At 42.5% G+C, this 12818-nt stretch overlaps 1 protein-coding gene across 2 annotated transcripts in view; it reads left to right on the forward strand.

The window, feature by feature from the left end:
- The window catches only part of ARMH3 (armadillo like helical domain containing 3), a 258857-nt gene that overhangs the window by 153011 nt on the left and 93028 nt on the right, over window positions 1–12818 (forward strand). For both annotated transcript variants that reach the window (XM_060171444.1, XM_060171445.1), the window contains exon 23: window positions 4485–4560. In XM_060171444.1, coding sequence (XP_060027427.1) covers window positions 4485–4560 — 76 coding nt within the window. The remainder of the gene's footprint in view (window positions 1–4484; window positions 4561–12818) is intronic.

The raw sequence follows: 12818 nt of genomic DNA on the forward strand, positions 1-12818 counted from the left end.
TTCATTTGCTTGGGAAACAGTCCACTTAAGCTAATGTTAGCTATTATGTACATAATATTTTCTATCTGCATGTTATTATTAAGACTTTGTGTATAGGGTCTGGTGGCGGCACATACAGTACCATTCACAAGGACATACATTTAAGCCCCAAATTTCCACTTATGGCGTTGTCACAAGTAGTGGACCTATGCTGACGGTATGTCTCTTCTCTCTGTCTCACCCTCTATCAAAAAAGAAATTGAGGAAAGAAAAAAAAAAAGGCCACTGGGAAGGTGGAGTCGTGCAGGCATTGAGTACCATGTATATTGACTCACTTTCATTTTCAGAGTAACCCTTTCATGCAAGTTGCTTTCATGCAAGATCCTTTCGTTGCTGCTATTTTCTGCTAAGTAGCTGAGGCTGGGTTTGGACCCTAACCTTTGGTTGAAAAGTCACACATTTTTTTAAAAGAATCATCCTATTTTTTTCATTTCATATGAGAGAGAAGCCAGAGCACCAGTCCAGTGCCTTTGGTGCTGTAAATCAAACACAGAACTGGTGCTGGCTGTGCTACCACCCAGCCCATGAACTAGGAACCTCATGCATATAAACCCCGGGCTTTACCCATTGAAATTTCCTCCAGCAGCCATACTTTTATTTTCACAGAGATCAGACCTCACACATGTATAATCTCAGCATTCCTGGGCCAACTTTTTAATTCTGATAGACATGGAGAGGCACCACAGTAACAACCACCCCAGTGCCACCAGAGTACTCCCAGATTATGCCAAGGCCTGAACCTGGGCCATTCACATAGCAAGGCATGTGCCTACCCAGTGAGCTGTTTCTCCAGCCATACTTCTTTCTTTGGTGTAGTACCGGGGAATGAACTGAGGGCCTCGAGTATGTGCAATGCAACCAAGCAACCTCTCCCAGCCCAGTTTTTAAATTCTGTGTTCTGTGTTCTCAGAGAAGGTGAGCAGTGAGAGGGAGATACAGAAAGAAAGAAGAGAGAGGGAGAGACACCAAAGCACTGTTCAGTTCCCTTTGATACTGTCCTTGATGCTTCCAAGTGGTGCTAGGCATCAAACTCAGGGCCTCACATGCATCAAAGTGTGTACTTTACCTGCCAAGCTCTCGCTCATCCTGAGAGTTGACACCTTCCAACGTACTGTACTTAAGTATAGACTTTAAAGTCATTCCCACCAGGTTTAAATTGCAGCTATATCACTTACAAGTGTATGAATGACTTTGATCAACCACTCCTTTTTTAAATTAGTTACTTAATAATGATCAACAAGATGGTCCGGGAGGTGGTGCAGTAGATAAAGCACTGGATTCTCAACCATGAGGTCCTGGGTTTAGTCCCTGGCAGCATATATACCAGAGTATTGTCTGGTTCTCTCTCTCTCTCTCTCTCTCTCTCTCTCTTTCTCTCTCTCTCCCTCTCTCTCTCTCTCCCCCTCCCTCTTTCTCCCTCTCTCTCCCTCTCTCTCTCTCCCTATCTTTCTCATAAATAAATAAATTCTTTTTTTAAAAATGATTAACAAGATTGTAAGATAACAGGGATACAATTCCATGTAGTTCCCATCACCAGAGTTCTGTGTCTCATCCACTCCATTAGAAGCTTCCCTATTCTTTATTCCTTTGGAAGTTATGGACCAAAATTCTTTTTGGGGGATGCAGAAGGTGGGAGTTATGGCTTTTGTAATTGCTTCCCCACTGGACACATGTTTTGGCAGGCCAATCCATACCCCCAGCCTGTTCCCTAGTTGGGTAGACCTCTTGAGAGTTGAGGTTCTAGGACACATTGGTGAGGTCTTCTGCCCAGGGAGTTCAGGATGAAATTGTAGTAGCATCTGCAACTTGGTGGCTGAAAGGCAGTAAGATACGAAGTAGGACAAAATATTTAATAAACAGGAAACATAAAGTAGGAATTTTAGGGTATAGAAAAGCTAGGAAGCCTATTTCAGGTATCTTCCAAGGGTCCATGACTTTAGTAATTTTTGCCTGAGCCTGATAACTTTTTCAGGGGCACTTGCTACAGTTTCTAGAGGAAGTGTCTTATTTCCATCATCTCTTCCTTAGTGGATGAGTGTGTAAACAAAATTTGATAAGAAAAGGGAAAAGTTTCTATTGATTTATGTTTCAAGTCACATAAGTCAGTGAAGCTTAAAAACAAACAAACAGGGAGTCGGGCGGTAGAGCAGCAGGTTAAGTGCATGTGGCACAAAGTGCAAGGACCAGCATAAGGATCCTAGGTTGAGCCTCCCCCTCCCTACCTGCGGGGGAGTTGCTTCACAGGTGGTAAAGCAGGTCTGCAGGTGTCTGTCTTTCTCTCCCCTTCTGTCTTCCCCTCCTCTCTCCATTTCTCTCTGTCCTATCTAATGACGACATCAATAACAACAGCAGTAACTACAACAATTAAAAAACAAGGGCAACAAAAGGGAAAATTAATAAATATTAAAAAATTAAATAAACAAACAAAAGGTCCTCCATTCTTAATTAAAAAATGATCATCCTCTTTCTTGCAAGTTATTTGTTTCTGTTTGACTCAGTGTATACCTCTAGGAGAAATATATGGAGCAGGAAGGACACTTAGTTGGCCAGTTCCATTAAGTTACCCCCAGACATTAGGGAAATGATAAATGTACAGCTAAGTACCCTCACAACAACACCTTATTATAGATTCTTTTTTTTTCTTTTTGCCTCCAGGGTTATTACTGGGGCTCAGTACCTGCACTACGAATCCACTGCTCCTGGAGGCCATTTTTTCCCCATGTTTGTTGCCCTTGTTGTTATTATTGTCATTGTTGTTGCTGGACAGGACAGAGAGAAATCGAGAGAGGAGGGGAAGACAGAGAAGGGAAGAGAAAGATAGATACCTGCAGACTGCTTCACTGCTTGTGAAATGACCCCCGTCCCCCGCAGGTGGGGAGTGGTGGGGGATGGGCTAGAACTGGGATCCCTGTGCCAGTCTGTGTGCTTCACACCGTTTGCACTACCGCCCGGCCCCTAGATTCTTCTTTTTCTTTTAATATTTTTATTTGTTTATTTTTATTGGACAGCGACAGAGAGAAATTGAGGTGGGAGGAAGAGATAGTGAGAGGAAAAAAGACAGGGAGATACTTACAGCCCTGCTTCACTACTCATGAAACTTTCCTTCTGTAGGTGGGGACCAGGGACTTGAACTTGGTTCTTTGCACACTGTAATGTGTGCACTTAACCAGGTGCATCACCACCTGGTTCCAAAATATTGGTTCACTGAGTAATTTAAATCTTTCACTTTTCCTTTCCTCTCTTTCTCTTTCTCTTTTTCTTTTCTTTTCTTTTCTTTTCCTTTCCTTCCCTCCTCTCCCCTTCCCTTTTCTTTTCTTTTCACCAGAGCACTTGGCTCAGCTCTGGCTTTTTATTGTGCAGAGAATTGAACCTGGGACTCTGGAGCCTCAAGTATGAGTCTCTTTGCATAACCATTATGCTATCTACCCCTACTAGATTCTTTAAAAAATGTGAAATCTAAATATGTAATCCTTTTTTAAGGTGTGAAGAGGGGAAACCCAAGACAGAAGGAATAAAATACCTATAGAAATGGGATAAATGCTAGAATAAAATCCCTGATAAAAAAATAGTTTAGGGAGACTAGCAAGATAGTTCAGTTTATTTATTTATTTAAGCACCAACTTACATGCTTAAGGTTGCAGAGAACATAGGTTCGGTTGCTAGCACCACAAGATAGCTTACCCAGTAGAACAAACACTATACTATATGGAAGTCCCTGGGTTTAATTAAAGCCTTAAGACCATATGGAAACACCACATGGACACCATGCATGGCACCAAAAGAATTCCATGGACAATGGAGTGGTACTGAGGTATCTCTCCCTCTCTTCTTTATCTGTCTCTCCTTCCATCCCCATCTGTTTCTTTTGTTTGTTTTGGTTTTAGTGAAGAAGAGAGGAAGAAAGGAAGGGAGGAGGGGAGGGGGTTTAGGAGAGCACTCTGTGGTCTCAAACATGTGCAAGGCCCCGGTTCATTCTCCAGTGCTGCCTAAAAATAAGTCAGGAATAAGTCCTTATCTTTTCCATCTAGGATAACGACTGACACAGGTGGTCAGACGGGGCACACCAGGTCAAGCACAAATAGTACAAAGCACAAGGACCCACACAAGGATCCCGGTTTGAACCCCCAGCTTCCTCACCTGCAGGGGTGTTGCTTCACAAGTGGCAAAGCAGGTCTACAGGTGTCTACCTTTCTGTCTCCCTCTCTATCCCCCCCCTCTCAATTTCTCTCTGTCCTGTCTAATAAAAATGAAAAAAAAAAAGGCTGCCAGGAGCAGTGGGTTTTGTAGTGCAGACACCAAGTCCCAGCAATAACCCCGAAGGGGGGGAAAAAAGATTAACACATACTGATTATTCTAATAGTATTGTTCTTAGATAAGTCTTCATGCCTTATGTTTGTGTTTTATATTAGGTATCTGACAGATCTTTTCTTTCTCCTTCATTACAGTCTTGAGGCTTTCTACCAATGCAGGCCAGTGGAAGGAAGCAGCTAGCAAGGTGACCCATGCATTGGTTAATATCAGGTAAGGCATGAGAATTTATCTCTCTTAGACATCCTTAGCACTTCTTGAGGGTCATCGTACTTCTTTTTAAGTGCAGTGTGTTGAACACTACTACTATTTAAAGCCACAATGTCTGTAGGAATAGAAGAATGTCATATGTAATCAAGAAAAGCAGAAATGCATGAGACTTTGACTTTCCCATATTGAAACAGCTCAGACCAACAGGTGAATTCTGTTATCAAGAGCTAGTTGCAAGCTCTCTTCAGACATCATTGTTGCCAAAGTGTTTTCTGTGCCCAAATCATCTGAAAACTTTTCTCTGAAAAAAAATTCTGCTATTCTCTGGAACCTTGACATTTTGCTTCATACATGGCTATTTTTGTTTGTGGTAAACAGAAGCAAACAGAGCTCAGGGGGCTAAGTCATTTCTTAAGTTCTTTCTGCAACAAAAAGGCAATTACAGAGTGCTGTACACACTGGATATCATCGAGTCAGACGGTGGTAGGTTAGGGTCTTGAAATGCCACTCACTCACAGGAGTGAACTGTTGGTAAATGGAGTGAATGTGTTTTCAGTATTATGAAACCCAAAGCTGACTTTCCTTACAGTCCTCGCTCCCTTTGTGCCTATCATTTTCCATTTTCTCAACAGTTATTAAATTGTTCTTGCAAACAATTGAAAAATTAATGTTGAGTAGAAGAGGCAAAGCCAGCAGATGGGGAAACTCGATTTAGCTCCAGATGTAAGCCTTGCCAGACATTTGCAGTAGTAGCAGCTCACGTTTACATTTGGTTTAGATTCCAATGTGCGACAAAGCTGGGATGCAGATTTTGTTTCTGTCTTCCTCTTATTTTTCCTCTTAAAATAAAATGTCCTTTGCCTGAAGTGATACACTATGGTGCTTTGCACTTCTGAGAACAAAAAGGAAAAAGTGTGAAGTGTGTGTGTTGGGAGGGCTGGGATGAGGGAGTGTGGGAGTGAAATGTGCTAACAAGATCACAGTGAAGCTTGACATGCCTTATCTGACCCCAGGGACATTTTGCAGCAAGCACAACTTTATAAACCTCACAAATAAGGCTTTATGATAAATGTGATTTTCTGTAAGAATCGGGAATTATAAACTACCTTCTCTCAAATATCCCTTTGTGACCCAAGGGCAGTATGACAAATGTTGGTGTTTGAAAGAAGCACCAAATTCTGGACTAGAGTATGAAGTGCATAGGGGTATAATTTATGTTGTGTTTATTTATTCATGGATTTACTTAGGCTTTCCAGGCAGGTCCTTTTCATCAGGGGCCTGTTTCCTTGATCGCATTCCTTTATGCTTGCTTTATCTCCTGCTTTGTTACTTTCCCTTTCAGTGGCTTCTGACTTGGCTGCTATCCTTTTTCTTCCCAAGGGCCATCAAACAACTAATTTAAATTTTTGGCCTGTCCTTTTTCTGAGTAACCTATACAAGACTGGACTGAGTTTTGAACAGGTGCTTTTAACCTTCCTTCTCTTTGAAAATCTCTGTTAGACTTATATACCTTCGATTTCATTTCTCAGGCATCCCTTTTTGTTTTAATGTATTGTCAGGAGCACACCTAAGCCTGGTACATGCACAGTCCCCCCTTGAACTTTGTATGTGTAGTGTGTGTGCTGGGTGGGGGTACTGGGCTTTGTGTGTACATGATTCCACTGCTCCCAGACCAACTTCTTCATCATTTTATTTCAGATAGATAGATGTGAGAAAAGAGAGACATCAAAACACCGTTCCACTTTCTGTGGAGCTCTTTGCCACCTCCTACCTATCTTGCCCATGATGCTCCTGTGTGCTATTGAATCTTGAACCTAGGTCCTTACACTTAATGAGAGGTGCACTCTATCTGGTGAGTTATCTCCCAGACCCTTCAGATCAGTAGTTGTTAATGGTATGTTTTTAGGAAAGAAAGGGAAGGAGGAACAGACATCAGAGCACTATCCCACCATTCATGGAGTTAGACTCACCTTTATCCTTGGTGCTATTCAGTGTGCTCCTGTGTGGTTCTGGGTCTTGGACCCAGGCTTTCATGCTTGGAAGTCATATGTTCTGCAGCTGAGCCACTTTTTAGATACTCATTCCTCAGACTTTTTTTTCTCCTTTTGTTGCCCTTGTTTTTATCTTTGTGGTTTTTAGCCTTTTTTTTTTTTGCCTCCAGGGTTATTGCAGGGGCTCAGCACCACTGCTCCTGTGCTCCTGGAGGCCGTCTTCCCCCTTTTTGTTGCCCTTTTTTAAAAATATATTTTTTTAATATTTATTTCCTTTTGTTCCCCTTGTTTTTATTGTTGGTGTAGTTATTGTTGTTGTTGTTGTTGATGTCGTCTGTCGTCATTGTTGGACAGGACAGAGAGAAATGGAGAGAGGAGGGGAAGACAGAGAGGGGGAGAGAAAGACAGACACCTGCAGACCTGCTTCACCGCCTGTGAAGCGACTCCCCTGCAGGTGGGGAGCCGGGGGCTCAAACTGGGATCCTTATGCGGTCCTTGCACTTTGCGCCACGTGCGCTTAACCCTCTGCGCTACTATCTGACTCCCGGTTTTTATTCTTGTCATTGATGTCATTGTTGTTGGTAAGGACAGAGAGAAATGGAGAGAGGAGGGGAAGACAGAGAGGGAGAGAGAAAGATACCAGGGTTGGGTGGTAGCGCAGCGAGTTAAGCTCACATGGCACGAAGTGCAAGGACGGGTGTAAGGAACCCGGTTAGAGCCCCCGGCTCCCCACCTGCAGGTGGGTCGCTTCACAAGTAGTGGAGCAGGTCTGCAGGTGTCTATCTATCCCTCCCCCTCTCTGTCTTCCCTTCCTCTCTCCATTTCACTCTGTCCTATCCACCACCACCATTAATAACAACAGTAATAATAATAACAACAACAATAAAACAGCAAGGACAACAAAAGGGAAAAAGTTAAAAAAAAGAAAAGAAAGAAAAGATAGACACCTGCAGACCTGCTTCACAGCCCATGAAGCAACCTCCCTGCAGGTGGGGAGCCAGGGGTTCAAACCGGGATCCTTATGAAGGTCCTTGCATTTCGAGCTGTGTGCACTTAATCCGCTGCACTACTGCCCGACCCCCTCCTCAGACTTCTATGATAAGTTTCCTGTAGAGAATAATCACACCATCCTCACTGGTTTTAATAGGTTAGACTCAGTTTTATGCCTGTGGTATCAGAAATTCAAACAGTTTTTCCAAGAGATTATTGGGAGAAAAAAAAAATGTTTGAATGTCGTTTTATCATACTATGTCCAGATCCCGGAGAAATATTGGTGATGCTAAAGCCTTCAAAAGTTTCTTTTCTCTTTTATAACTTATTTTCACTTAATGTTAAAGTTTACTCTACTGGGAGTCAGGTGGTAACACAGTGGGTTAAGCACACATGGTGCAAAGCTTAAGGACCAGCATGAGGATACCGGTTCGAACCCCCCTACACACCGGCAGGGGAGTAGCTTCACGGATGGTGAAGCAGGTCTGCAAGTGTCTTTCTCTCCCCCTCTCTGTCTTCTTTTCCTCTCTCCATTTCTCTCTGTCCTATCCAACAATGACATCAATAACAACAACAGTAATAACTACAACAATAAAAAAGGGCAGCAAAAGGGAATAAATAAATAAATAAATAAATAAATATTTTTTAAAAGTTTCTGAGAGTCAGGCAGTAGCACAGAGGGTTAAGAACAAGTGGAGCCGGGAGTCGGGCTGTAGCGCAGCTGGTTAAGCGCAGGTGGCGCAAAGCACAAGGACCGGCATAAGGATCCCGGTTCGAACCCCGGCTCCCCACCTGCAGGGGAGTCGCTTCACAGGCGGTGAAGCAGGTCTGCAGGTGTCTATCTTTCTCTCCTCCTCTCTGTCTTCCCCTCCTCTCTCCATTTCTACCTGTCCTATCCAACAACGACAACAACAATAATAACTACAACAATAAAACAACAAGGGCAACAAAAGGGAATAAATAAATAAAATAAATATTAAAATATATATATATATCCTTTAAAAAAAAAAAAAAAAAGAACAAGTGGAGCCAAGCGCTAGGACAGGCATAAGGATCCCTGTTCGAGCCCCCAGCTCCCCACCTGCAGGGGAGTCACTTCACAGGTGGTGAAGCAGGTCTGCAGGTGTCTATCTTTCTCTCCCCACTTTCTGTCTCCCCCTCCTCTCTCCATTCCTCTCTTTCCTATCCAACAACAACAACAGCATCAATAACAACAACAATAATAACAACAACAATGATAAAAAAAACCAACAAGTGCAACAAAAAGGGGAAAAAAAGTAGCCTCCAGGAGCAGTGGATTCGTGATGCAGGCACCGAGCCCCAGCAATAACCCTGGAGGCAAAAAAGAAAAGTTTATGCTACTTGAAATAATTTCATCATCAAATTCTCCAGAATATTATAAACTTTAAAGTATGTGTGTATGTTTTGCCAATGAGGAAACTAAGTGTGTGTGTGTGTGTTGAACTTGAACATGGACAATTCCACTGCTCCCAGGACCAACTTTCACGTGTGTGTGTGTGTGTGTGTGTGTGTGTGTGTGTGTGTGTGTTGGACTTGAACATGGACAATTCCACTGCTCCCAGGACCAACTTTCACGTGTGTGTGTGTGTGTGTGTGTGTGTGTGTGTGTGTGTGTGTTGGACTTGAACATGGACAATTCCACTGCTCCCAGGACCAACTTTCACTGTGTGTGTGTGTGTGTGTGTGTGTGTGTGTGTGTGTGTTGGACTTGAACATGGACAATTCCACTGCTCCCAGGACCAACTTTCACGTGTGTGTGTGTGTGTGTGTGTGTGTGTGTGTGTTGGACTTGAACATGGACAATTCCACTGCTCCCAGGACCAACTTTCTCTTTCATTTCGGAGTGAGACAAGACAGAAGGAGAAACACCAAAGCATGACTGTACTGTCTGTGGAACTCTTGGTTTTTCCATGGCTGGCATTGCTATGTGGTGCTGGGGCTTTAAGCTGGGTCCTGGTGCATTGAATTGTATGCAGTCTGCCAGGTGAATTATCTCCTGCTCTGAAACTGAGTCTTAAAGATAATGTAAATTACAGAGAGTTCCCACAGCTGCTGGCAAAGCTGAGAATTAACCAGCTACCTTCTAATTCTCAAGTCCCAGGCTCCCCTATACTATAATGCTTCCTTCTGTAGAACTGCATCAAAAACTGTCATGGAGGTACACAGAAAACCCAACCTGATGTGTTTGAAAAGAATATGGGAATTTGAGCTGAAGAAACTTGATTTAACTTTTTTGTTGTTTCTGCTACATAGTATATGAAAGTTATTTGTTTTCTGAATCTTTTTCTACTATCTATGAAATGGATGTCATGATGATACCACTCCTTCACAGAGAAGTAACTGTGAGAATTAGGTAATATGATGTATGTAAAAACACTTAAACTATAAAATAGTGGTCATTTCATTTGACAGAATATCTTTAGCATTCACCATTGTTGTAGTGCTTGTCACAACTCCTTCCTTTTGAGTTTAAGTAGTATTCTATGGTATCTGTATACCACCCATACTTACTTGCTGCTAGGGTTATTTCTGCAGCTCAGTGCCTGCATGAGGGCTGAACCAGTCTGGGTAACCATTTGTTGGTAGTTTTGTTTTTTCCCTTACTTCTTTAAAAGTGGATAAGAGAACAGAGAAGGGGCAGAGAGACTGAGAAAGAAGAGATACTTGGCAGTACTGCTCTACCACTGATGAAGCTTCTCCCCTGCAGGTGTATATACCACATTTGAAAAAAAGATGTATGGCAGCAGTGGTCACACACTTGGGTGAGCACACAGACTATCTTTTGCAAGGACCTGAATTCAAACCTTTGCTCCCCACATGCAGGGGGAAACTTCATGAGTGGTGAAACAGGTCTGCATGTCTGTCTCTGTCTCTCACTCTCTCTCTTTCTCTCTCCCACCTCAGTTTTTCTTTGTCTTAATAATAAAAAAAAGAAAGAAAGAAAGAAAGAAAGAAAGAAAGAAAGAAAGAAAGAAAGAAAGAAATGACCGTAGAGAACTATGGATTCATTGTGTAGTCACCGAAGATTTATTTATTCCATTTAAGACAGAATTGAGAGAAAAGCCAGGGACCTCTCCAATACATGTGGCACTGGGAATTGAACTGTATGCGAGTTTAACTGGAACCATTTCCATTTTTTTTTCATTGCTCTTACTCTAAGTGGGTTTCTTCTACCTTTTTGGTTACTATTGTTTGAGCTTACAAATATTTCTCTTTTTTCATTTTTTTAAATATTTATTTATTCCCTTTTGTTGCCCTTGTTGTTTTATTGTTGTTGATGTTGTCATTGTTGGATAGGACAGAGAGAAATGGAGAGAGATGGGGAAGACAGAGAGGGGGTGAGAAAGATAGGCACCTGCAGACTTGCTTCACCGCCTGTGAAGCGACTCCCCTGCAGGTGGGGAGCCAGGGGTTCGAACCGGGATCCTTAGGTGGGTCCTTGTGCTTTGCACCATGTGCGCTTAACCCTCTGCACTACCGCCCGACTCCCAGTTACAAATATTTCTTTGGTCCCTACTTTTATTTTGGGGCCTGTGCCCAGAGATGGGATGCCCAGAGATGGCCTGTGCCCAGAGCATAGGAATTCTGTATTTAATTTTTTGAGAAATCATATTGTTTCCTCAAGTTAAGCATTAACCCTTCCTTAGACAGTTTCCTAAATATGTCTTCATTTTCCTTTTGTATAGTATGTTACCCTTAATCATAAAAAATATTTTACTTTTCTTTGTATGTAGACTTTGCTACTTTGAGTGAGAGTGGTCTAGGGAGTTTCCTTCTCTTAGTGATAGTATCCTCTTAACTGAGGACAAAAAAACCTGCATTCCAGGAGTCAGGCAGCAGCGCAGCGGGTTAAGCACAGGTGGTGCAAAGCACAAGAACCGGCGTAAGAATCCTGGTTCGAGCCCCCGGCTCCCCACCTCCAGGGGAGTTGTTTCACAAGTGGTGAAGCAGGTCTGGAGGTGTCTTTCTCTCCCCATCTCTGTCTCCTCCTCCTCTCTCCCATTTCTCTCTGTCTTATCCAACAACAACGACATAAATAACTACAACAATAAAACAAGGGCAACAAAAGGGAATAAATAAATAAATATTTAAAAAAAACAAACCTGCATTCCAGTAAACCAGAGGTGACAATGCTGCCTTATGCTCCTTCCTTTTTTTTTTCTGAGAGCTTATATTATATATCCATGACACTTTATTTTTGGATGGTTAAAAAACAGACTATGTCAGAAAATCAGTATCCCATGGATACTATGGGATATTTAACTATTGGATATCAGATTATTTATGAAGTGTAGATTATGTGAGAGCTTAGTGGTAAAATTGTGATGTATGCAGCCTTTATTTCTGTGTACAAAGGTTATTTGTGCTGAGCCCATACCTGGAAAGGGTTTGCAATCATGAACAGATTGTTAGCCACTTTTCTGTAGTGTGTTCTTTGATAGTCATCAGAACGGGTTAGATTACATGTGTAATTTTTTTTCTTTTTTTATTATTTATAAAAAGGAAACACTGACAAAACCATAGGATAAGAGGGGTACAACTCCACACAATTCCCACCATTAGAACTCCATATCCCGTCCCCTCCCTTGATAGCTTTCCTGTCCTTTAACCCTTCGGGAGTATGGACCCAAGGTCATTGTGGGATGCAGAAGGTGGAAGGTCTGGCTTCTGTAATTGCTTCCCTACTGAACATGGGCGTTGACTGGTCAATCCATACTCCTAGCCTGCCTCTTTCTTTCCCTAGTGGGGTGGGATTCTGGGGAATTGGAGCTCCAGGATGCATTGGTGGGGTTGTCTGTCCAGGGAAGTCTGGTCGACATCAAGCTAGCATCTGGAACCTGGTGGTTGAAAAGAGAGTTAACATACAAAGCCAAACAAATTGTTGACTGATCATGAATCTAAAGGCTAGAATAGTGCAGATGAAGAGTTGGGGGGAGGGGAGCGGGTCTCCATACTTTTCTTTCTTTCTTTTTTTAAAATTTTACTTATCTTCCCTTTTGTTGCCCTTGTTTTTTATTGTTGTTGTAGTTATTATTGTTGTTGTTATTGATGTCGTTGTTGTTGGATAGGACAGAGAGAAATGGAGAGAGGAGGGGAAGACAGAGGGGGAGATAAAGATAGACATCTACAGACCTGCTTCACTGCCTGTGAAGTGAGTCCCCTGCAGGTGGGGAGCTGGGGGCTTGAACTGGGATCCTTATGCCTGTCCTTTCGCTTCACGCCACATGTGTTTAACCAACTCCTATATGTGTATTTTTC

The sequence above is a fragment of the Erinaceus europaeus genome, chromosome 14 (assembly GCF_950295315.1).
Source record: "Erinaceus europaeus chromosome 14, mEriEur2.1, whole genome shotgun sequence".
Lineage (NCBI taxonomy): Eukaryota > Metazoa > Chordata > Mammalia > Eulipotyphla > Erinaceidae > Erinaceus > Erinaceus europaeus.